Genomic DNA, 27,990 nt, shown 5'->3' with positions numbered 1-27,990 from the left:
CTGTACCTACCTACATAATAGTTATCAACCTATTAACCCATCAATAATATTATATTTTTTATTGTGTACACTAATCGATTGGTAAATACAATATAACGTTAAGTTATAAATAGGACGTGGATTTAAATGCATTAAAAACAAGAAAAATGCCTTAAAATATTTAACTTCAACCCATATAAATGTTCTAATTTCATTTTTCAATTCGTTGATAATATATGAAACGAATTCTTTGCTTGGAAAGCAATGTCATAGAAAATTCAGAAAATGCAGTTTATATTTAAATTCGTGGCCTAATTATAAATAATAATATCTGATGCATTGATGCTGAAGAGTGAGGGCGGTGGACAATCAGCCGTACCGAAATCTAACATCTTAAACACTTAATATAAACAATTTTTCACACACGCGTCATGGTATGAAAATAAAAAATCTTTATAATTCATATTTATACAGATTTTCTACCGATTTATGCCGATCTTCTATATTAATAATAATTATAAATATATAGCATTAACAAATCATTTTTGAATAGCGGCCCACCGGAAAGTTCCTAGTATCCCGCCGGCTCAGTCCGCCCCCGGTTCATATTGTAACCAAAAAATCTATTATAAACACAGTTACTTTTTACCGATATTATAAGTTAAAATTTGGACGAAATTACATATTAAAACCAAGAAGAACGATTATAGTTATTTTGTTATAATTTAAAAATAGTAGGTATTCGCGGATTTATGAAACTTTTAGAGTATATTATTATAATTTATATACACGATGACACTTTCAAATGTAATATTTTGGGCAAAAATGACTTTAACCTACTATATTGTAGGTACTAATGCCTAATAGTAAAATAAATTATTTTAATCTCAATATTATTTATTAGTTAACGATGTCCTTGCTCAGAATCGTTTTTCGTTTGTTCGTTTTGTATTTTAATAATTTATCCATGGATATATTATTATTACTAATAATTATAGTAGGTGTGTTTGTTCTATTTCATTAATTAATTTAATAGTATACCAATAAATTATATATTAATTAATAATTTTTGAAACATTGTGTTCGAAAAAATTAAAATAAATGTGATTTTAATTAGAGTCTTGTAATGTAACCTACCTATATGTAAAAAATAAATAAATTTAATAATAACTGTTGAACTCTTAGGGACATAAATGGTAACACATTCGTGTATGTAGTATTACACTATTTATATATAGGTATATTTATATACCTATACGAGTATATGAGTAGATACATTATTCATTAGTGCGCACACTGCGCACACGGCAGGATAGGCTGCAGTTGACCATTTCGTGAATATTACTTTTATGTGTACTTGGTTATACGTCCCTAATCCCTATGATATAGAATATAGATATTAGGTGAACAATAGAAGTTAAGTATGTGACACTAAATTAATAGTTACCTATAACTTATAATAACGTTGTATTTGGAAAAAAAAATTACCATTTATTAATTAAAATTGTATCTTATGACTATTATCAGTTATAAGTCATAACATTTATTTCTATAAATTAAACCAGAACATATATATATATTAAGTACCTTATATAGGTAAGCTCCTATTAATTATAATTATTCTACGAACAGGGACTGGAAAAACGACGACGACGTTTATATCTCGTGTATTTTATACATTTCTGGTTCGAAACTAAAATATGCGCATACAACACTTGGATAGCACATTTTTCGTGACATTAAATATTTATTTTAAGTCTTAAAAGTAAATTTAAGCCCCAAAAGAATATAAAAACAAACTTACTTTAATTATCGACTCTTTCGTCGGAATCCGTGACGTGTATGAACTGCGACGCCCATGAGGAAACGCTCCAGATTACAGAACTTAGAATATTGTAATTTATGAAAAATAAAATTATACGAAACGCAGTAAGTTTTTTGCTCATATTTTCTTTGCTTATTGAAATTTTAGAATTTTTAATCGACTGTGTCTTCTGCAACGACTTTGAGATTTGCCATAGATAAATAAATAAATTATATAGATATTATACTAGGTACGTATGATGAATCCACGGATATAATATAATGCAACTTTTTATATCAAAGACTTCCGTGTTGAGGACCAATTTGTTTATTGAAATTTGATATGACAATAAAACCAAAATAGTTTATAATTTTGAATTTGAATTATAATAATATGATATAGGTATTACTTAAATTATTATTTTAGTTTATCAATTTAATTATTGATTAAGGTGGTGAATAGATATCAGAAGCACAAGAATTTTTTTATAAGAGTATATTGTATTTTATGAATTATTAAATAAAAATGTGATTACTGGATTTTAGAGTTAACATAAAGCCATAAACGTATACAGTAAATTCATCAAATACCATAATACCAACTAGATTTCTATAACTCCAAGTCTATAATTTTAGATTCTGAGCGGATCGATGACTGTATTAATTTTATAACGATGTGTTCTTTATTTTTTTAATATTTTCAATTATTTTTTCTTGTGGTCTGTGTAAATATATTTTTGGTGTTTTAAGGCTGCTGTCAGATCAATTTATGAGAATCCTTGCATTAAATTGTTAGGATTATTTGATATGAATAATTATTTTATAGAAGGTACTTATTTATAGGTAAGTCGATCAGAAACTATATTTACACTGAATATGTTAATAGTAAAAAGCTATTAAAATATCTATTATTTGTATTTATTTGTTAATAACAATTAAAACTTAAATATTAGCAGTAATCTTGTTCCTTTCACAAAATGTTTTTTAATTATTTTTAATTTACATTTACATTTATACGTTTGGCATTTATCCCAAAGTTATCTCTGAATAATAATTCAATGATTCAATTTAATAGTTACATTATATGGATTATAAAAACTACAGTTTCCTGCTTCTACTACAACATTGTTTTATGTTTTTAGTTTTTTAAATTCAGTCTGCACCTTGTGTCGGTGATTTTACACGTAATATAATAAAATTGATACTAGTGATGAGTAGGTACCTGATTGTTTAATCAAATTATTTACACGATTTCAATAAAGAAATATCTATGAAGTAAAACATCCGCATTTTTTATTAACTATAAATTCATGATTGTATGAGCTATATATGGTACATATATTTTTCGAAAAAATTATTTAAAAAAACAAGAATAATTCATATTTTATGTCAAGCGGCCACACGGGTTAGGTTTTATACATTTTATACATTGCGCTTTTGGGATTAAACTTTTAAATGCTTCTACGTAACCCAGTTAACAGATTGTCCGTGACAATAAATATTTAATTTAAGCCTAAAAAGTAAATGTAAAATAGTAATAATATGAAAACAAACTTACGCGTAAGCATCGACTCTTCCGGTGAAACCTAGCTAGAGTGCCGCCGTCGCCGAAGAAACTATCTTTATCCATCTTCATCTCGCTCGTGAACTGAAACTTGAAAGTATCAAAATATATTATGAAAATAACCTGAATATCTGATCATAACAAAATGTGTGAGTTTGTGTTAAAACTTACATTATAATGTTTACGGCTTATAATTGTCGGTCTATATCGATGGCTTATTACTTATTTGTTCACTGAAATTATTAAAATTGTTTATCGTCGCCGAAGAATGTCGACAATTGACGATTGCCTTAGATATTATAAAATATATTATTTACTATGATAAATCCATAGAACTTTATATTATACTAAGTATCTATACAGTCTATTGATAAATATTAAATCGTATGTACTTTTACAGAAAGTACTTTGTGATCAGCAATGTACCTATTCTGGTTATCTATTTCAGTTATAGTTCGCATGCCAAATTTAACTGTGCGAAACTGGTCCGCAAGTTTATAGACATTTTATTATTCGAATGCATTATCCCACCAGTTCTTCTAGACACAGTGTTTGAGAAGTTATATTTTTTTGGTACCTACTTAATTAAATTACAATATGAATTATTATAAGTTACCTATGTAGGTACTTGTCCAAAACTCGACTACCGGGATTTAAATAAAAAAATGTGATTTATAAGTAATCTATTGGCTATTGATCTATTATAAAATAGAAATTCAACCTACCAATAATATCACGTTTTAACAAAATCGATTTTAGTTTTTGATGTAACTTTAAGTCAAATGATCGTAGATAGCTAAGGTACATGCAATTTCCCCTGATTGTTTATAATAGCATTTTCTATACACCACCAAAATATTTTGACTTGTTTTGCTGTTTGTGTGCATTTTCAGTTTCCATTTTTTTTAGTTTTATTTTCTATGAATGTCAATAAAGTTTTAGTAGTGGGGTCAAAAAGCATGAACATTTAATAAAAGGCTCCTGATATATTGTTACAATAACAGGTGAAATTTTTTAAAATAAATAGGCACAATTTATGAACTTTAAAATTGAAAAATGATATTTCAACTTTTATAGCTAAGGTTTGAAAATTGAAAACAAAGTTCCACGTAAATAGATTATTCTGTAACCAAAAAATCAATTTTTCTTATACCTAGTTATTTTATATTTTTATGATCAAATTGGACGAAATCAGATATTTAAACAAAGAACGATTTAAGTTTGTGCTATACCTATTTTAAAAATATTATTCGTGGGTAATTGAAACGACTAAATTATATTATTATATACAAATAATAATAATTCAACTTAACCGTATCTATTCATACGTTGCAGATCACAAAGATTTCTGTAAAAGAACACACAATTTATCAATTGACCATATAGGTACTGAGTATATAAGTTTAATGGATTTATCATAATATACCTAATATATTTTGTATCATCTATGATAATCGCCAATAATTATCGACATTCGTCGGAAACGGTTAACAATTCTATGATAATTTCGGTGAACAAAAAAAATAAAATGAGCCAACAATAGATGGACAGTTTGTTAAGCAGTAGGTATATATAATATTAAAATATAAGTTTATACCACGAACCCGCACATTTGGGTGCATTCGGGTTATTTTCATAAAATAGATACTTTCAAGTTTCAGTTCGGAGTACTTTTTAAACTTGAATTATATATTTATTGCCACCGACAATCTTTTTACTGGATGACGTATCGTCATCTGGTATATGGTGATGGAATCACTAGAAAAAATTATGTAAATAAAAATTTAAAAAACAACAAAATACCTAGGTACTCAATTTGATGCTTCTAACGCAAAGACCATACTGTGTCATCCTCTGACTTCCGTTGCAAGATACCTAGATTGCATTGCTATACACAACCCAGACAGCCATGCCGGAACATATAATGCTTTCATAAAATTCTATCTAGTTTAAAAGTTAAATATTTAAAATGTAATATTATTTTAATTTTTTAACATATTTATAAGACTAATATTGTTTTTTGAAACATTAGTTTAGTTTTATAATGGTGTTTCATTTTTATTATTACAGTGAAAATTTTACAGGCATATTCAAGTAATATTATATGCATAAATTCAAATAATGTTTTTCGTCATACATTTCCAAAAAGTTTTGACTTACTTAGGTTTTCAAATTATTAAGGTTTTAGAAAATAAAATTCAAATTATAAAGAAGCTTTTAAAATAGTAGTTATATTTTTTTGTTATTGATGTTCATTACTATATTATTATAAAAATATATGTGTAATACAAATGTTCAAATATGTCAAATATATATAAATGTATTATAATAATATGTAGACAAAACAAAAATTTATAGTAAATAGTATAATAGTTTATTTTAATAACAAGTATTTTTTGCAAAGATAATGTGTTTTGCTTATTCAGACATTGATACCACAAATTTGAAACTATTATATGCCATATATGTACATTCTTAGTTCTGACGTTCATAATCGAGTGTAATCACTTTAAAAAAAAAAATTTTTAATTTTTAATTTTAAAAATATTTATTTTTCGATGTTTTATATTACATAGGTAATGATTAACAAAAATACACGAATAAAATAAGAAGTTTTTACTTTACATTTGTTGACGATTTTAAATTATTTCAAGTCATTTTTTGCATTTTATGGTTTTTGGGGCATTTTGAAGTTTTTTTAAAATTCAAATTTGAAATTTTATTTTTAAATGTGTACATGCTTCTGATGATTTTTATAATAAATATTATATGAAACCAATACTAAACCTATAAAAAAAAGGAATAATTAATTTTTCAGATTAATTAAGTCCAAAAAGATCAGTTCTGCGTATAAAACTTTTCACAATCTTTTAAATTTTAAAATGTATATTAAAATTTATACCAAATTTATTTTAGACTTAACAGTTTATACTATAATTTAGTTCCATAAATAAATACAACAATTTAATAAAATATGCTTATTTATTATAAACTACAATTTGAACAATCACTTTATTACATGTAAAAATAAACATTTAAATTATAATAGAACTTTATACTATATTTATTAACTAAATATTTAGCTGTTTATATCTTGCTAGTTTACCAGAATTACTATATTTTTTCAAAACTACTATGTCTTAATGTCTTATACATTGCTAAATATATTTCTTAATGAATCACTGGTATATTAATATTTCAGTTATTTTAAATGCAGCAAAGCTCACTCACATTTTTGTACCGGATCTTTAAAAAGATTGCCGAATGGGCAAAAAATTGTACTCAAACCACATTATCACGATCCATGTGTAAATGAAAATTTAATTGAAAATTTCCGCGAAGTGTTAAAACAAAGAGCTTCTACAGAAAATGGACTGTTAAAAAATTTATATGACAAAGAAGCAAGAAGGTAAATCACTATAATTTAGTTAACATTTATAACAATTTGTTAATATTATTATCAATTTCATCTGAAACAGGCATATGGATGCAGCTGCATTGTACCCATGGTCTACTGCTGAGTCTATCATGCGACATAGCAGACGAAGTTCCATGCCTGTAATACCAAATTCTTTGGTAGACTTGGCGGCACAATTTGAAAATGGAGAACTTCAACGTTATTCTTGTTGTAATGCTCCGTTTTTTAAGGCATGTGTACAAGATGTAGATGGTAGGAAAAACGTTGTTTTTGCCTGTACTAATTTAATCCAAAATGTAGTAAGAGATGGCATTTCTGAAATACATGCAGATGCTACATTCAAGGTGGTACCCAGAAATATGGGCTATCAATTGTTAACTATACATTGTATGATTCAGAACTATGTAAGACACCTATATAAAATGTATAAAATTAATTTCAATATAAGTACATAAGTAATTAATTTTGAATACTTACTTACCTATATATTTTCAGTCCATACCCGTTGTTTATGTTTTAATAGAGAGTAAAAGCAGGAACTCTTATGATTGTGTTATTTGGTTCATAAAACATAATCTGGTACCAAATTTAACTCCTGAAATTATAATAACCGATTATGAAACAGCTTTGAGGGATGTGCTGATATCCGTTTTTCTAGGAGCTCGGTCAGTTGGGTGTTGGTTTCATCATAATCAAGTAGGTGGTACCTATTTAAGGGATACAAACAAGTATGAATTTTTGTATAAATATTGTATTAACATTACACATGTTTTTTTAGGCTGTTTGGAAAAAAATGCAAAAATTGGGTTATTTACACCATGTTAATCGCAACGAAAATGCATTAAAAACATTAAAATTACTATTATGCTTACCATTATTGTCTGCTCAAGACATGGATGCAGGATTTAGATTAATCCGAGCTTTTGCAGTAAATCATAGGGTACATCTGGAAAGATTGTTTAGTTATTACGAAAGGTAATTCATCTTGTAAATTAATATATTATATAATTAGTAATTATACAACAATTATCTATTTCATCACTCTAACATAATAAAAGTAGTTTACAATATTAATTTAATGTGTTCTATCCTATGGACTATGGGGCAAAAAATAAAATAAATATGTATAAGACATTTTAAATCTTAAACATTCAATGAGAACTATTTTATTATTTTTAATTTGATTCCCCAGAATACAAAGTTCATTGATTTAATATAAAAATATAAAATATAATATTACATAATAATATATATGTTTCAATAAGTAATCACAATAAGCCAAAATATTGCAGCATAGTAGGTAACATTCATGAAATACAAAGAAAACATTATTTATTTTTTTTTTTAAAGATATTGGTTACAAAATATTGGGCCAGATATTGTGTCAGTATATGGTTTACCACGACGGACCAACAATAATATAGAGAGTTTCCATAATGCATTAAAATTGAAATTCACAGTCTCACATCCAAGTTTATGGGTATTTTTAGGTAAACAAACTATTTTAATTGTTAATTTTAATATAAATGTATTATTATCAATATATATTTTTTTAAATATGAACACAATCATGCAATAAAATATTAAAATGTTATGTTATTTGGTATTATATTTATGTGGAAATGCCAATATTTAATTATTTATCAACTTGGTACAATATTTGGATTTATTACTAACCCTTTCAGTGCTATGGACTGATACTACTGATGACTATAACTGAGTATATACTCGTAATAGTCTATAAAATATTATCAAATTTAAATATCATAGTGACTAATTCAACATCATAGAATATACCTAATGTTCTATGTCAATATTGAATAGTTTTAATTTTTGACTTTAACACATATTTACTTTTGAATGATTTCAAAATTTGGAAAAAATATATATTATATGAATTGTCTGTAATACAGTAGGGTAACACTGTAACAGTATACAAAAAAAAGCAGCAATGAAAGGGTTAGTATGTTTAGTTATTAGTTTAGTTTGGAAATAAAAATTAATTACTAGCTAAGTATAAATTTATTTATAATTACTTACACTATGTAAATTCAAAAAAAAATTTTCTTTTCATAGGACATTTAACCAGCACAAGTAGTAACTACCACATTGTTGTTCAGCAACTACATAACAACTTGCGTCCCACTAGGTATTTGAGAACCAAATTATTGGCCAATAGTAGACGAATTAAAAATGCTTCAGAGCAGTATGATTTGAGACTTATTTCAGCATGGCAATTCCTTCAAATCTGCTCACATGTTACTGGAGCATATGAACTGAGACAGCGAAATTGGGCTTTATGAGATAATGCTGATCCAGGACCTGTTCTCCCAGCAGGTCCAGCACCTAATTCCTAGTTCCTATGGTTGTAAATCCAGTACCTCATAATGTCCCTGATGCTGTAAATCCGCAGGCACCTATTAATCAAAATCTTAATGTAATAAGAGACATTCTAAATGAATTGGAACACGACAATATACCTGATAATCAACTGTTCCAGAATCCAGATGCAGTACAAAATATATAACAAGAGAACATAAATTTATGTATGACTTGCATTGGTGAAAGCGATGAAAAATATATTGTGCTACCATGTGGTCATGCATGGGTGTGTGTTGTGTGTGTTACCCAGTTGCAACAGGAAAATACAACATGTCCTATGTGCCGTGCTAGAAATGTTACATTTCAAAGAATGTTCTTTTCTTAAAAATCAAGAAAATAATTTATCTTTAGATAATATTTTGAATAGGCTAAATTTCTATATTGAACAAATATGCATTAAAACCCAATAAAATGACCCAATAATGCTTAAAATGCTCTAAAAATGAAATAATGTTAAAAAATGCAAAATAAAATTTGTAGCATTCAAACCCTCGTTACATGAAATGAATTATGTACTTATAAAGCATTGTGTATGATCAACCAAAAAAATATGCACTTTGCATTGAAATCCGGGCCCTAATAATAATTAATAATAGTGTCAAATTAAAATATTAAAAAGGTAATTTATTTATAGTTAATTTTAATAAGAACATCTAATTATTTGAATTATACCTTTTCCAGGATTAGGTGTAGCTCCTGAAGCACAATTACTATCCTACTTGTTTTACTTCTACGCTGGCGTAAATCTTGGTGTTTAAGTAATCATCATCAATACTAGATATGGGTGGGCATGTCCCAAGTAGATTTATATTAAGACATATTTTGATTATCTTCATCTCAAGTAGTTCAAAAAAATAAGAGATTGTTGTAATTTTGTACAAAACACCAATCACTTGGCTATATTATTGAAAATGTTTACAAATAATATTTATAAATGACAAAGATACGTAGGCAGGTATTTAAATATTGAAAAAAAAAATGTATTTTAAAATTTAATTTACGTTTATAAAGTGAAATACATGAATAAATTATTTATTCATATTATAACTTGTTTTAATGTAAATATAGGGAAAAAAAACTCTAATCGGGCCTTGTTTGATTATGCTAATTTGCTTTAATATTAATTATAAGTTAACTGTAGTAGGAATCCAGTAATTAGATTTTCTAACACGTGTGTAAGACAAAAACAACACATGTGGGTGTAGACACTAGGTTCTAGGGGCGATTGTAAACTCGGCCCGGGGAAAAAAAATATTCAAAAGGTCTATTGTAAACTCGGCCCCAGTTTTTTTCAGGTAAAAATTATTTAGGTGTAAACTCGGCCCGAGGTTTTTACAGGTAAAAACGATTGACATGTAAACTCGGCCCGGATTTTTTTCAGGTAAAAACGATTGACGTGTAAACTCGGCCCGAATAAAAATATTATACGTATGTACTTATAATATTTTTGAGAACCATTTAGCATTACCCAGAGGACACCACGAGGAGGTGATTCTCATTATCCTCCAAAAATTATTTTCATTTTCATATTATTATTCATAGTATGAAATGCGTTATATAAATGTAAAATTGCATGTGTAAAAATTTAAGTAATATGTTTCATATGTTGTAAAAAATATAAGTAAAATGTAATAATGTAAAATGTGTAAAAATATAATAACTAATAATAGGTTATAATATAAATTTATTTTTTGAAGTGAAAAGCCATATGTTTGACGTATTCAGTCACCGATATTTCCTTATTTTTATATTTTGTAAGTGTTTTTTCCAATAATTCTTTTTTTTTTTTGGTTTTTGTGTTTTGAAACTGAAATGGTGCATTTAGGCTATGACAGAATATATATTGGGGTGAGTTGAATTGAAACTTGCATTAAAATGTGCATGAAATGATTCACATGCATTGGTTGTTAAATGCGTATCAACTAATGCACAGGCCCACACATCAGGCGGAAAAATAGCGGTTTTCCACGTTGGGACTCAACTATGCTTGCCATCGTGACGGTTGTGTAAACACTAAACACTAGTGAAACGTCGTTTCAAAAGTCCAATACGAAAATGAAATTATTTGTCTCAATGTTTAAATATATTTTAGCATTCGAACAAAATATTGTTCACGATAAGATATAGATAAGTACGTTATTTATTATTTGCAGATAAAATTATGTCGTGATAATTATATATTATTGATCAAAATTATCGGGCCGAGTTTACAACCGGACCTTTTTTATTATCTTAAATTTTCCGGCCGAGTTTACAATCTACCTATTTTATTACCTAAAATGTCCGGGCCGAGTTTACAATCGACCTATTTCACTACTTAAAATTTCCGGGCCGAGTTTACTACAAAAAAGGTAACCGCGGGCCCAGTTTACATTTGCCCGGTTCTAGACACTTTTAACTATTTTTAATCTGAGAGTTCTTCAAATGTCTTTAATTATTTGAGTATTAGCACCTGGTTCTAAATTCACAAAATTCTCAGTGATAAAATTAATACTTATGTCTGTATGCATATGCAATGAAAATGCATTTGGACATAAATCAACTCAACTGTTACATATAAACAATTTTATAGCATTAGGACTGAGATATATATAAAGATAACACGTATACTCAGTTATTTTAAATATTATAGTGAATTTACCAGTTATTAAAATTAAAGGTAAGAATATTATTTAAAACCCCAGTTCCCCACATTAGGTTTTTTTGCTACTTCATATTGTAAACAAGGTATGAGTAGGTATTATAAAATTGACAAAATTTTAGAATGTTAAAATGCTCATAACTTGTTCAAAAAAACCATACGTAGACAACAAAATATAATATAATAAGTTTATAAAAATGTAACCATATTCTAACATAGTTATTAGTATGCACATGCATTAATATCATTCATATATAATATTATCAATATTAATGTAGGTAATCGATTCAGTTACAGAAAACTAACTATTTCATACTAGTACAATTTTAAAAATCCACGAGGTCCCTTTCATTCACTCGAAGACTGTTAAAAAAAACTCACCTAATTGGTATATCTTGAAGTCTGACATTAGGAGTTGAAGGTTCATCTTTATTTCTAATATATGGTGTTTTACTGGATCGATGATCACAGTTAGATACCACATTTTCTTGTTTTTTTATAATAATATGGTTAATTTTGTTGGTTCCATTTATCACTTTTGTTACCTATAAAAGAAGTGTAATATGATAATTTAACTTTAAAATGTTTACTAAACAATCATTACTTACTAGTTACTAATCCTCCTCAAACGATGACGTTTCTGCTTATCTTTAGAATCTGAAGATGAATAATTTACACTACGGTTATATAATTTTTTCAATATTTCTTGTCTTGATAACTCTCCAGCATCTGTTGCAGTTTCTTCAAGAGCAGATTGATAATGTCTATCCATTACCTATATAATATTAAAATATAAAATTAATATATTTACCACACAACTTATTGTTAAGTCATAAATTCTTAATGGCTTTTGATTGTATGTTTTAGATTGCTTTTTAAAATTGTCTCTTTAACATCTTGTTCTTCATTGTCGTTATCTGTAAAGAAGTGTCAAGTCGATTTCTTGGTTTACTACAATTCTTTTTCCAACAACTTTTGGGCTGAAAATTATTATACATTTGTAATGGAATTTGGTTTGTAAATAGTTTCTCAAGTTATAATATTGTATCAAATACAGTGGTTAATAGACTACTTACCAACCTATTTGTCCAATCTGAGCAATGAACCTTTCGTTAAGTGAGGTATTTTAAAGGCTGTGTCCGACCATGGTCGGTATTATAATGTACGCCCGACCATTTCGGATATCCAAACTGAACCTCAATAACTTAAATGCCACAGAATAAGAAATAATAATATAATCCTTTAATTATTCCGTTCTTATACGTACCAAAGAATCTATTTTTTCTATTCATCTATTCTATGGTTATATCAAGACAAATCAAATAGGTATCACCACCATTATGATGACTGCGAATGAGCGCATTTTGAAAAGCTATACAGCACGAACAGGGTCGACGATATTATGTCCTAGTATGGTCAAAATTTTAAGCAGTGACAACAAAATACGTTGGGTCGGTGAAAACAGCAAACACTGGTACGGACAAACAACCGGCGATTGTAGAGACGAAAATCAACAAAAGCCGAGGTCGAGAGTAGCGTAAAGTTCGAGCTGCGAAACAGTCGTCGTTCGTATAAAAAAACGGTCGTAGGTACCTACTTCGTGACGGTGCGTGAGACGTTGGCGCTTGGCATGGCGGTCAGCTGATCGCGAAGGGAAACTTGGAAAAACGTTTCGCAAAATCCACTGTAAAATACAACAATATTATAACATGCAAAAAGGCGGAAATTAATAATTATTAAATTTTTCAGGGTTTTCTTTACGATTTATGATCATATTATTATTACTGTATGATCTGAAGTCCGAACCTCCGAAAAACACGAGCGTCTCGGGAGCAAAATTGCGCCACCAATCAGAATCGTTCACATTTGTTATCACTATTTGTGAAAATCACGTTTCTTATCATAGATGATAAATAATAATATATATATATATATAAAAAATAGAATATAATAGTTACAGTAAAATTAAAATATGTCATCATTAAATAAATAGGTATTAGGTACATTAAAATATTTGTAATAAATTTACAAAAAGATATTCTGTCTTCAATCTCATTTTAGTACTCAACAAATCATACTGTTGTTCTGTTTTATGATTTTATAAATAATAAAAAATAAATAAATAATCGTTTTTGGTATAATAATTATTAAATATAACTAAAGGCAAAAAACCACAACATATTAAACATTTTATGTTTTGTATTTTCAATGTAAATAAATATAACATATTAACACATAAATAATACAGAGTGACAGTGATTCATTTTTCATTTAATATTATACTTTACGTTTGTCAATTTGATTTTATAATTATATATAAATATTTATTAGCCCCTAGGTTTAAAATATTAGTCACAGTTATAAAATGTAATTAATAATGAATTGATTCAGTGATTCAATGACATTTTAATGAGTTGAATCACATGAATCAGTTCACTAAAATGAATTGAAAGTACCCATCATTAACCTGTATGATTGATGATTATTATATTATCACGTTATAATTTTTATAAAGGATGATAAGAAACGTGATTTCCACAAATAGTGATAACAAATGTGAACGATTCTGATTGGTGGCGCAATTTTGCTCCCGAGACGCTCATCGAAAAACATGGAAACGAGCTGGCGCGGGCGCACTGATATGACGTTAGACTTATGTTCACCCGATAACGTTAACTTCCACGGTTGGCGGACAGTCTGTATACGCTTGATTAGTGGGACGTCCTAAATGTTATCAATCCTTATCAAAATTTTGATTTTTATCCAAACAAATAATTTAACAATAATTTAATATAGTCACTGCTAAATACCTTCATAATTCGTTTTAATTTTTTTAATTCAAATTTAAAATTGAAAGAAGAAACTATTATTATTATTTTAAGTTCTATTTGCAAATAGTAATGGCTGGAAATCATTTATTATCAATTATATCAATGTTAGACTATTTCAAAATTTAATATCAAGCAGTCCTGTCAATCACAGTCCATGGTCACCGACTGCCGGCTGCCGAGTTCCATGGAATTCATTTATTTCATTTATTTACGGTTTCATTGTACAAGTAGAAGGCGAAAAGTAAGTACTCGAAAAATTTGATATTCGATCCCGGCTGTCGACAATCCACGCCGTGGTTTCAGGTAACCTACCTATTATAATATTTATAGTCTCGTTAGGCATTTGCCATGTTCAACAGAATATTTTGATTGAGCAGTTCGGTTGGCCAAACTACAGTTTTGCGAACTCTCGTCGCCAAACACCATAATCGTGACTACACTGTCGCAAAATCATGTATGAAGAGTATGGTGATCCCATGAAAGTCGTAAGTCTCGTAGAGCAAACGCTACCCGATAAACTCTACGACGAACAGGTACCTATTGGCTATGATTCTACTGACAGTCTTAACACCAACAACTTAATAATATATTTACTTGTTTATTCCTAAGGTCTTGGTGAAAATGATTGTTGCGCCCGTCCTTCCTGCCGACATTAACCCTATTCAAGGTGTGTATCCCGTGAAATCGCCGTTGCCTGCTACTGGAGGCTATGAAGGAATTGAGGACATATTGGTAGTAGGATCGTGCGTTAAAAATCTCTGCCCTGGCGATCGAGTTAGAGCTGACGGTGCTATGGGTACTTTGTGTACAACTGGCATGTTCGATTCTAGACTTCTAAGAAAAGTTAGTAGTATAATAAAATATGTTTATTTTGATTGACTTGTAATGTTACAAAAATAAACATAACAAAAATGATCATATTATTTAAGGTAATTCACAAAACATGCTCATCCCCATTTTTCCTTTAAAAATGAATTTATTCAATTTCTTATTTTTGGAATTTTTAAATAAACTTAGGTATTTTATAATTATTGGGATGTTTAGTACTACTTAAGGAGTGTCCTGTACTGACACAAACTTCTGTTTTTCAAATGATAACCCCCCAGTAATGAGTTGTTGTAATTAGTAAACAAAATTATTTAGCTGATAATTTTTCTGAAAATGTTGACGTATAAAATCAAAATTTGAACAAGTAGGTTGTTTTTGAGTTATTTAACTTTATATTCTATAGATAATGGGTTTGGAAGATATAATGGCTATAGAAATTTAAAAATGTTAGTAATTTTATCAATATTTATAATTTATAAAAATTGTCCAAGTACCTATCTATAAATTATAATAAATATTAGATATTACATAATTTATTTTGTATTCGTGTAAAACCATTTTTAAGGACTATTATCTGTATTGGTCTGACACACCAAAAGCCCATCATGGTCCATGGATCAGTTTTTTTTAAGGAGTCTCATAATGAAATACAAAATTTACTTGACATTTTGGTGAAAAAATGCTCACCGCCTTTTCTCTTTTAAAAATACATTTGTTCAAATTCTGATTTTTAAAAAGTATACCTAAAGACCTAAATTGCTTAAATTTTTTGTACTACTATTAAAGAGAGTCATGTGGCGATGCAAACTTCTATTTTTTCAAATGAGAATCTCTCTTTTTTACTGCAAATTATTTAGCAGATGATGTTCTTGTAAATGTAGATGTATATAAATCAAAATTCGAATAAGTAGTTGATGAATTATTAAAATGTTTATACTAAGGATAATAATCCTTAAATATGGTTTTACAATAAAAAGTCATAAGTACCTAATATTAGATGTAGTATCTATTCACTATTCACCAAATCTACTTAGCCAATTTCCATATACATATAAACCTTAATAAACAAAGTTATATATTAACTAAAAAACTACTAGTTCAAATTTTTATCTAGGTGCATCAAAATTATCAATAAAAAATATATGCTGAATAATTAAAAGTAAAAAAAGTGGATTCCTGTTTGAAAAACAGAAATTCGTATTGTAACAACATCCTCCTTAAATGGTATAAAAACATTTTAAGTATTCAAAAATCTTTAAGTGCGTTTAAAAATTTTAAAAATTTTAATATATGATTTTAATGTATAGTTTAAGTAAAAAAATATAGTGAGCATGCTTAAAATATCACTCTGTATAATATTAACGCAAAGCCTGATTCCCCTATTTTTCCTTTAAAAATGAACAATGAAATTATTGAAATATTGGAAACAGCAAAATAATAAATAATAATTATTAATTACACAGAAACAAAATTACGAAAACCTAAAGTATATTTATAATAACTAAATAATTTACATTAAAAATGATGGTCCTCATTTGTGAAACAGAAATTTGTATCGCCGCAAGACACTCCTTAAGCGTACTACAAAAAATCTCAACAATTGAAAAATATTGCCTTTAAAATATATTTAAAAATTTGAAAAATGAGATTTTAAATTCATTATTAAATAATAAAATAGGGGTGAGCATGCTTGGTGAATCACCCTATATTCGAATATGTATGAAATACAACAATATTCTAAATACATTTTCGGGTACATTATGATACGTATATCCTATCATAATTCTTGATTAATAATTATATTATTATGTTTCAGGTAAGTAAAGAAATCATTATGTATGCATTAAGTGGTATTTCTTCTAATCCGTGTGCCATGTATAGAATGTTACATGATTTTGTTTCACTAAACAAAAATGGTATTATTATACAAAATGGAGCAAACAGTGTATGTGGTCAGAACATTATTCAATTGGCAAACATTTTTGGCTATACAATTGTAAATATTATACGTAGTTGACCTGAACCAGACTTGGAAAATTTGAGAAAACATCTTAAGTTTCTGGGTGCCTCATATTTACTGAAGAAGAATAAATTAAGGTAAAATAGTAATTATTATATTTCAGTTTGTATTTTTGCATTTATATGATCAATCCAATATATTAACATATACATTTTTCTTATTTAGGACTACGGATTTGTTTAGAAGTGGAGTTTTACCCAAACCACGTTCAGGAATAAACAATATAGGTGGTAAAAGTTCCACAAAAGTTTAACGTACATTGAACAACGGTGGTGTGATGGTGACTTATGGTGGTATGTCAAGAGAACCAGTCATTGTTCCAACCGCTTCTTTTATATTTAAAGACATTCAACTCAGAGGTTTTTGGATGACTAGATGGCGTAAAGAAAATGTTAACACTGAGCAATACAACCAAATGTATGATGAACTTTTGTAATTTATGAAATATGGCAAGTTAGTTGCACCAGCTTACAGAACGTCATCATTAAACTCATTCAAAGAAGCGTTAAAAAATACTATATCCAAGGGCTTCATAGTCATAAATACTTTTTTAGTTTAAAAAAATAATTGCTGCTACTGATACATATAAGATATCATAAATATACGTGTTTGGTTCAATAATATACTCTTAAAGTTTCAACTAAATTGTATATTATAGTGTATATATTATTTATATATATTTCTAAAATTAATCTCTGTTATAATTTAATGTTAATTAATTTTTAAATACATTTTTTTGAATTGAATTAAATAAATTAAGGTCTTGGTTCACTTTTAAAAATATCTTGCTGTTATGTTAAAATAATCAATAGTAGTACCAAATGTTTTAAATTAATTTATTATTATTTTTATCCTAAAACAATTTCTGATAAAGTACTTAAGAAATATTATGTAGCAGGATAAGTTGTAATGATTTCCTCAGTATGCACATTAACTAAAATGGAGTATTAAATTACACAAATTATGTAACCTGTTAACTAGAAATATATTTTTAATTAAATCTTATTAGATACTAAATATGAATGTGTAGACCCTTAACAGACAACCAGCCATTTCTTATGAATCGTATATCTATATTATATAGCATAGGCGCAACTAGAGATACATTAAGGAGTGCTAAAACTATATTTTATACTAAACAACCTATCACAAATTTAAAAATCATTTATAACAAAGTTTTGTTATAACTCCAACTTAATTACCTATTTAATTGAATAAATTATATTATTACCTACACTTACAAAGTAAATAATTCTCTTATTATTATAATATAATATTTTACAAGTTACAATCATATAACAAAAACGTTTGATATTGGTTAATAAGAATATAATGTATTATTTTAAACCGGTTTTCTTTGTTTTTGTACCGTAGGTAATCCAACATTGATTCGGTTTTTATGCTATTTAAAACATCCCTCTAAATATTTACAATGGACAAGTCAGTAAACCATTGCTGTAACATACTTGTCCTCAGACCTCAACCAATATTTAATTTGTTGCATACTAGAAAAACACTACGTTCACATGAAACAGTACACAAAATTTATTGAAATTGTAACTGAAATTTGAAATAAATAAATTATGTTAGAAAACACTCTTTTTGAATTGTTTTTTTTAATAAAAACTTCAAATAAAATAAAATATATAAATTAAGGAAATTGTTTTTTTTGTCACATAATGTTTAGTGTTTTATTACAGGGGCTAGGAGGTGCTGAATTAGAGATTACCTCACAGCACCTCCTTAGTTGTTCTTATGTTATATATTCAATATAGTGGTTTTTAAACAATAAAATTTAGTGTGTGGTGGGGGCATGGGTGTCAAGTAAATGTTCTCTCTGTATATGTATATTAAAAAAATTTCATAATCATTATAGTTATTTTTATTTTTATTATTCGTAAGGTAAATTTATATAAATAATGAATAGGTATAATATTATATATTTGAAGACATTTCAAAGTGAAAACTGACGTGTAGTTATAACAGCTGTAATTTATAAGTACTTAAACCTTTAGGAATCAGACCAATATCAGGTGTTTCAAAAAATAAATAGATATTCATAAGTTCACCATTTAAGCATTGATGTACGTCAAGTAGGTTTTGCTCTATAACACATTACCGCTCTCTGTATCTATTTGTTAATACGATTCCTCAATGTATATCTAGAAAAGCCTAACTGAAGACCATAAAGCAATACTTACCTAGTATTTAATTAATGATTATAAGCACTTCTGGGCAGTAACTAGTTAAAAAGTTAAAATTTTAGTTATATGAGAAATCAAATGAATATCCAATATTGTAAATATTAAACTTCAAACGCTCATAGAAATTTAATTTGACATTTTTTTTTTTGATAAAGGTAGACAAACTTATAAAGAATCTTATATTAAATGTTCAAATCTTAGATTTAAAAACCAAAATTTTTACGTATTTTGTCGAAATTTGAAAATCAAACTTTAAATGCTAATAAAAAAAAATTGTGGTCATGTATTTTAAATATTTTTCAACTACCATTGTAGCAATATATTAGGATCCTTGTATTCAATTTTCAAGCGATTTAATCCAACGAATAGAATTTTATTGACATTTATAGAAAAAAAAAAATGAAAATTTATCATTGTAAAATTAATATACATAATATACTTTGCTCCGCTCAGAATCTAAAAGTGACTATTAATTTAACGCTGTTAACATTTCCATTAAAGTTTGTTTATATTTTTAAATACCTAACTTAAACTTTACTCAATTAACTATTTTTTTAGGACAACTCAACTCAACTATTTTGGAAAATATGGTTAACATGCCCTGCTTTGAGTATAATTTAATGAAATATCAGTTCCTAATAATTTGAATTAATAGGTAGGTTATAGCCCGTAGGTACCTAGTGATTCCGAGTATTTAACTCTTTAGACTTTTTTCAATATTTATAATCTTACAACCATAAATCATATTTAAAATTATAATCAAATAGTGCATGTTAAAAAATCGGCCATGTCAGCCCCCATACATAACAAAATCATTTGACCACCACTTGTCACGGGTTAGTGGTGTATAATATGAGAATAAGTAAAGGAGAGTTAGGCAGAGAGAAAACTGATAGCCATATCAGATTTTGAAATCGAGGTATAGGTGATCAATATCACTGATTAGTACCTAGTACTTACCTACCTTACGAAAGAATTTTACATTTTATATTAGGTTTGCCTCTGAACTGTTTTAAGTTCGTGACGTCATCGGGAAAGGGCGATCCTAACACCTCCTTAATGTTAGTAAGTCTAATTTTTAGTCAGCATTTTATACCAATGCTCAAGACGTATAGTAAGTAGGTTCTACTTAAATTGTAGTAAATCGTATTAGCTGATAATTTTCGATACATATTATGTTAGGTACCTAACTACCTATGCTTTTAATCCTTATGCATAATAATATAATATATTAATACAATACAATATAAAAACTATCAACCATTAATAATCATTATTAGGGCACGGATTTGATGCCTCAACAATTCTACAAAAAGCATTAATGACATAAAAAACGCAAAATGCCCTAAAAATAAAAATATTATATATTATGTTTATGACTTAAATACTTAAAAAAAAACGCTCATAACACTATTTAAAGTTAGGTAATAAAATTTTTTATCAATTTTAAAATTAAAAATTACAATTTATAAACATACCTACGTGATTTTGATTTAAATTTGAATTTTAAAACTGATTTTAATCTGGAATACAATTAAAAATGTAGTTTTAAGTACTTTTTGTAATTAAATTGTTTGATTGGTGGAAAATAAAACATTGACAAATAATTTACTCATAATTTTTATCTGAATTGTAATAAATGCTCTACATCTTTAAAAAATATGATCTTAAAAGTCACAAAAATGACCTAAAAACGTGAAAAATGCATAATTAAAATTAGTTGTACAGATTCGGATGTTATTGAAAACATAGTGTATGTTTGATTTCGAAATACATCGTCAATTTTTAATAATTTTAAATTTGTAATATGTTGTAAAATACACCTTAAAAGATGAAAATATTCAATCGTCACAAAATACATAGGTACTTTATATAATAGGTATTAGTTTGAAATGCTACCTATAATTCAGAAAAAATATGCAGGGATCAAGGCTTTGATAGTTTTTAAATACAGTGAGGTCACTGATTACTATGAACACAGTTAATTTTTTCAATATTCAATTTTATTGCTATCGAAAACTGTAAGTAACTAGGTACTTACAGCCTACAGGTCATACTAAGTATGTGGTAGTCGGTAGACTGGTACCTATATGTATGTGCAATGGTTTATGTTATCCATTTTGTCCTGTAGAATCTACCAAAATGATTACTATCTATAGAATATATTTATTATATTTATATATAGATAATGAGTTGTCCTGAGTGATTCATCATCGCCTAAGCCTAACCAAAACCGCTGAAGCTATGAGTATGGAATTTGGACAGTAGTTTTGTTTTGTGATGTAGACCAGGGACTACCTGCGGTTTCCATCGGTGTTTGTTAATATGCGTTTGCCCTCGTCGTCGTCGCAGTTCCTATCCGCTTGCACACGCGGAAATAACGGACGCGAGTCATCTTTTCGTTTTCACGTCTCGACCGCGCGAAAAAAAAAAATTACACGAGAGTGTGCAGACGGCCGCGTCGCGTATAACACGGTTTAGGTATAAGTTTTGAGGTATAGCGCGCCGCGTACAGTCTCGCCGACGCCGTCGCCGTTTCCATATTGATGTTCGCAGCCTGCACGTCGACGGATCGCCTCAAAATTTAGAATCGAAAATAAAAGGTAGGTACCTGCTTACACTTGCTATGCGTGTACAGCGCGGAGTTATATAACTATTATACAGGGTACACAGCGTGGACTTTACGCTGTATAAGGTATGATGATGTTAAATAATAATATACGGTCGCAAATACATATAGGAAATAGGAATAAATCAGTTGCGCGTTGACTGAATATCAAACGAATCCGTTCGATCGGAGTATAGGTACCCACGTGCCACACACTGACACCCCCGCTCGCCTATTATATTAGATAGGTCGTGTAATATTGCATTTATTATAAATTTAGTATCATAAGTATTTAATATTGGGAGCTTATAACCGATGGTAAAACGTCGGAAACCCGGACGTCCTGCTGTAGTATATTATCAATTATCATATCTATTATAATGATGATGACTTTATATACCTACGCCAATAATTTCGAGGAGTATATTACAATAATAATATGATAGAGTGCGTCATAATAGCATAAATATAGCGGAGCACCCCTACTATTTTTATTTTTTTTTTTTTGCGTACCCCTGCTATTTTTTCTATGGTCTGTGTTGATTAATTGAGCCCTTGGAACGCAGTTTTTAAATCGTTAGAGCTCCTCTACTTAATTTTTCCCAATTCGAGCACTGAATAGACGTTGAACATGCGAAAGGTACTATTATAGTATTCAATATTCATAAATCATAATATTATATTGGTATAGCGTATCGTCAATTTTCACGCGAACTCAAACTTGAATCTTATTCGAACTTTTGAAATTTTGTTATAAATTTAAATTGTATATATAGTGTAATTATACGGGGTAATTCAAAACGGAGTTTGTCGTTGACGCATCATTTATCCTCCGGGTAAAAAAATTGGTTGGTAATTTGTGCATCGCACGTGTCTTAAGTAGTCAATTTAACAATTTAACAGTAATGAGTTAATCATTACTAATGACCATGAAGACTAGTTTTAGTAAGTACTGTACTGTGGCTTGAACTGGCAATACCTAACGTAATACCAGTATAATATCTCAAGTTTAAAAATATTTATATTTTAAATAAAAAAGAGGTCATTCGTAAGCACCTCATAAATGGGCGATTGCAAATTCCGGTTAAATACCGGTAATTCTTGTTTCACACCACACCGCTCATTTGATGAGCCAATATTATTGTAGTCATGCCTATTGGACTTTGAACTATTCGAACGGTCGGGATATATTGTAAATAATAAATTGTAATAATGGTAGGTACATTTTGGTTGATGGTTTATGGTTTGTATATCGGTTGTGTGTTCACTCGTCCTCTTTAAATTTATACATTTGAAGTTAGGACTTTGTATTTCAAAATGTATTGCTCATAATGATAATATAGTATAAACATTTTAATGTATTTTACTATGACAGATAGGCCACGCACATGTATAATATTATAATGCAGGTTGTGTTCTATGTGTAGGTACATAGTGTAATATTCCAATGTTTGGAAAGTTGGACCAAGCAGGAAATAGATTTTTACCGATGTCGATCATATAATAAATATAATAACCAGGAATTCCAAATTACGTTAAGATCGTTCAAACTATAATAGTATACAATTAATATACAATTACATAAATCAAATCGATATATATTTTGGTCTAAAATATTTACTCGTCTAGTGCGTTAAAAGCTGTTGAATAACGAGAGTGTTAAACTGTTATATACTTACAGCTATGTATTAAAAATTCTATAGTGCTTGTGGTCTGTGGAAATAAATAATATAACCTATGTTTATGTTTGACAAACGAAAATAAACGATTTTTAAATATTGAATCGATGCTCGATCAGAACGATTCGAAGGTTTATTGTTTATGATAATATAATGTAGGGTTATTTTAGCTGCGTTTGTTTTGTATTGCTTTAAAAGACGTCAATACTTCTAGTCTGTGTCGATATTAATAATATTATCGAATTGATATTTAATAATTATTTGAAACGGATGTTTACTGATAAAATAATCACCCTGCTATTAGGTATACGTAGTTATTAATATATATTACCGCAACTTTTAATACCTACGATGTACGACAAGGTTGTATAAGTTTTCACACCACCTGTTGGCTTGTTAAACGACAAGATAATATAATATCATATCGTCCATGTTTAAGCATGAGGTATTACACGTGGCGTGTTTTTCTTATTGTGGTATCCCCGGTAGGCCTAATCCACATCGTAAGAGAAAATGCGCGAACGCCGATCAACTACAATAATAACATTAATTAATATAGATTGGAATTGCGAAAACTGTACTTTACGCTAATAGATACATTAATTCAAAATATGATAAAATTAAATACATACCCAATGTTTCATTGAACATAGATTTCAACTTTTTTAACTTTCACCCATTTCCAACTTACTTGTGTTGAGTTTAAGTGCGTCACGGCCACTGGAAAGATAAGCGAGGTGCTGCAGGCGTTGGGGGAATTTGTATTTGTCACATGGTGTTATATAAGTCCAGGTAGTCAAAACGAGTTAAAATGTTAAAATGTTTTCGGGTTTCGTATATTAGAAAACGGGTAAAAAATGTTGCGCGCGGGTTAGGGGTTTTGGATTCAAAACCGGGTAAAATTGTTTGCAGGTTTCGCGTCCGAAACCGGGTACAATTTATTGTTAGTGATCTTATGGTATGGGGTGCATAGGTGGGTTAAGTTGGACGCGGGTTATGAGTTATGGGTTTTGCGTTCAAAACTGGATAAAATTGTTTGTGGGTTTCGCGTCCGAAACCTGGTTCAATTGTTAGCGGCTTAGGGTATGGGGTGCATGGGTGGGTTAAGCTGCGCGCGGCTTATGGGTTTTAGGTTTTTCGTTCAAAACCGGATAAACGCTCCAGATACTGAACTGAAAATATTGTGATTTATGACAAATAAAACCATACGGAACGCAGTATGTGTTTGTTTATGTCTGCTTTGCTTATTGACATTTTAGAATTTTTAATCGACTGTGTCTTCTTCAACAATTTTGGAAAATGCCATAGAATATAAACAATAGATAATATACTAAGCCTATATGATGAATCCACAGATATAATATAATACAACTTTTATATCAGAGAGATCCGTGTTTAGGAACCATTTGTTCATTAAAATATTATATACCATTATAACCAAAATAGTTGATAATTTCCCGGAATTTTGGGGTTTCTATAATCGGTTACCGTTATTATAAACCTATTTGTACTCCCGGTTATCGGTTACCGGTTACCGTGACAATTGTTCAGCTAACATAAACCGTTATAATAACTTAAGATGTTTTTAACCGGTTAAGAAATAGGTATGAAATATTCTGGGAAATTCAAAATCTTAATCTAGTGGCTACTAGTACCTGTATAAATGCATAACAGACAGTGTTCACAAAACACGAAAAAAAGTGGGTAAATGGATGTCGCTCTGCTGTACAGTAGATTACAAGTGAGTCAATGTATAATGGATTGTATTAAACTTGAATTAAATGATATAATATCACTGTATAAGAAAAACGATTCTGAGCAAAGACGATTTATCAGTCAGGATTTTTTAAATTTTTATTATAGCCTTTAAGTTAAATTAATATTGTTAAAAGTGACGCTGGACGGACTAATGACTTCAGTATTAGTATAAATGAATAATAACGTGACAATATGATTATGTATAAGTATAATATATAATAACGTACAACTGGACTATTTAACTTTGACAGTACACTCACACCGTATACGCACTGTACGACGGCGCCTGTGCAAGTGAGTATTATATACTTCAAAGCAGGGCCTTGCACCCGATTTAACCCGAACCCCTAACACCCCTAAACACCTTTAAAAAATCAAACACCCGAAACCCGTATAACCCGAATGATTCTGTTTTCAAAACACCCGTGTTAACCAAAACCCGAATAAATATTCGGGTTAACCCGAAATACCGAATAATTTTTTTTCTCATTCTTCATGCGACATATCATTTCGTATGTATTTCTTGTGGTGAGTTCGATTTTGTAGAGTTAAATAATCAATAATAATAATAACAGGAACAATCTAACAAACAATCATAGGTAATTTCTTGAAAATAAAATCCATTAAAATGTTTAATAATTTAATTGATTCTGATTAAAATATTAAGTATTTAATTATTTCTCATACCTATTATATGATATAATGTATTACTTAATTACTTTATTCGTAAAATAAATCCAAATATAGCCAATAGCAATATAAAATAGACGTGGTCTCAACAAAACTGAATGTATTGACAGCCGTGACCAATAACTAATAATAACTTGTGTTATTTCATTATTTGCGACGAACTTTCAAAGCGGAATTACCTATGTCCTATAATATCTAATTTAGTAACTCGAATATCGTAATACGCGGCTATATTTATTATTTACCAGTTTTTCGGTAATCACGAAATCATAATTTATATTTTATTTTATTTGTATATGGCTCAACAGTCAGCGCCCCTATGGCCATCTATTTTAAACATTTTAATATTTTATTATTTGTTAAATCCATCGACTTGGCATGTGGGAAATTGTACATTTGTAATTTGTATCACATTCGGTCTACGAGTCTACGACGCGCCTCTCACTACGTACCTACTCAATTTTCAATTTTATTATTACTTCATCGTACAATTTGTGAATACCTATATATTTTTTATACCACCTTTTAGTTATAGTATAATAATATTATTCATAATATTTATAAAGATTAATTTTTTTAATTTTTAAGTCATCACAAAATAATCAATACCTATTCTGTTATATAACAGGTACCTACGTAACATTATGCAAAATTAAAATATCAATCTGTTGTAACTGTTGATTTTGCAAAATATACCTATTCATTATGTTTTCGTATTTACTTTTAAATGGGATTAGGCTCTAGCAAGTTAACTATTTTTTGACCACAGAAAGCCTTGTAAACATTTTGATTTTTGATGACTATTTTTTGTTTGCTTATCAAATAAAATTTTTCTGAATATTTTTAATAAGTACCAACAATTTTTTTTTTAAATATGCTAGTATGTTATTTAATTCCAGTACCTATTTAGATTTTAGACATGTTATATAGTAAAAAAAAATGAGTTACGTGGACTCTGATGCCTATAATAAAACGAATAGGTAGTTAAATAATTAGTTTCCCTTTGTCTTATTTCTTATAGTTCATAGAAAAAGGTAACTACTGTACATTAATTAACCTAGTTTAGTTAAAAACAAACGTTGCGAATTTGGGTAAAACATTTATATTTTATTATAAATAACATAAACATGAACACTTTCTGTTTTTTTTTTTTTGTTGGGGGGGGGGGGGTCATCAAAAGTTCTGTTTTATCCAGATTTCTCAGCACCCATATTAACCAATATTAACCCGAATAATAACGGTTTTGAAAACCCAAATGTTTGTTTAAAATTTTTATTCGGGTGTTTGAACACCCGAATACATTCAGCACCCGAAACCCGAATAAATGATTCGGGTGCAAGGCCCTGCTTCAAAGGCTCTGTATATATGCACAACCGAGGTCGTGTTACATCCGTAAAGAGAGTGAATCGTATACTCGTATAACTAGATACTAAATTGTACACACGTGTCAAGGTTGACTACTAATATTAATTGTATATTTCAATAAATATTATAATATTATAATTTTTATTCGTTACTATAGTGATAAACAAAGCGTTAGAAATTAAAATTCCATTATAAACCGTTTTTCGTAATTTGTCAGTAG

The 27,990-nt window shown here is 28.6% G+C and overlaps 1 protein-coding gene, 1 long non-coding RNA gene and 1 pseudogene across 3 annotated transcripts; 2 read left to right on the top strand and 1 right to left on the bottom strand.

Annotated features, from left to right (window-relative positions):
• Window positions 1-7,123: 7,123 nt before the first annotated feature.
• LOC132947654 (uncharacterized) lies at window positions 7,124-9,067 on the top strand. Its single transcript, XM_061017928.1, has 5 exons — window positions 7,124-7,168; window positions 7,260-7,460; window positions 7,543-7,739; window positions 8,115-8,254; window positions 8,841-9,067. Exons 1-5 carry the CDS (start codon window positions 7,124-7,126, stop codon window positions 9,065-9,067), a joined length of 810 nt encoding a protein of 269 aa, XP_060873911.1.
• Window positions 9,068-9,266: 199 nt separating this feature from the next.
• On the bottom strand, window positions 9,267-13,543 carry LOC132947296 (uncharacterized). 2 transcript variants are annotated; one of them, XR_009664884.1, is made up of 5 exons: window positions 13,055-13,543; window positions 12,864-12,991; window positions 12,396-12,767; window positions 12,169-12,332; window positions 9,267-9,466 (listed from the first exon to the last, which is right to left on the bottom strand). It is a non-coding gene; the product is annotated as an uncharacterized LOC132947296 (long non-coding RNA). The 2 variants fall into 2 exon arrangements; XR_009664883.1 differs by having other exon boundaries at window positions 9,267-9,433.
• Window positions 13,544-14,966: 1,423 nt separating this feature from the next.
• LOC132947653 (enoyl-[acyl-carrier-protein] reductase, mitochondrial-like) lies at window positions 14,967-18,033 on the top strand (annotated as a pseudogene).
• Window positions 18,034-27,990: the final 9,957 nt, after the last annotated feature.

Source organism: Metopolophium dirhodum, chromosome 6 (genome assembly GCF_019925205.1).
Source record: "Metopolophium dirhodum isolate CAU chromosome 6, ASM1992520v1, whole genome shotgun sequence".
In the NCBI taxonomy this organism is placed as follows: domain Eukaryota; kingdom Metazoa; phylum Arthropoda; class Insecta; order Hemiptera; family Aphididae; genus Metopolophium; species Metopolophium dirhodum.
Note: the sequence above shows the minus strand (reverse complement) of the source record. Positions and strands in the feature narration are given on the sequence as shown.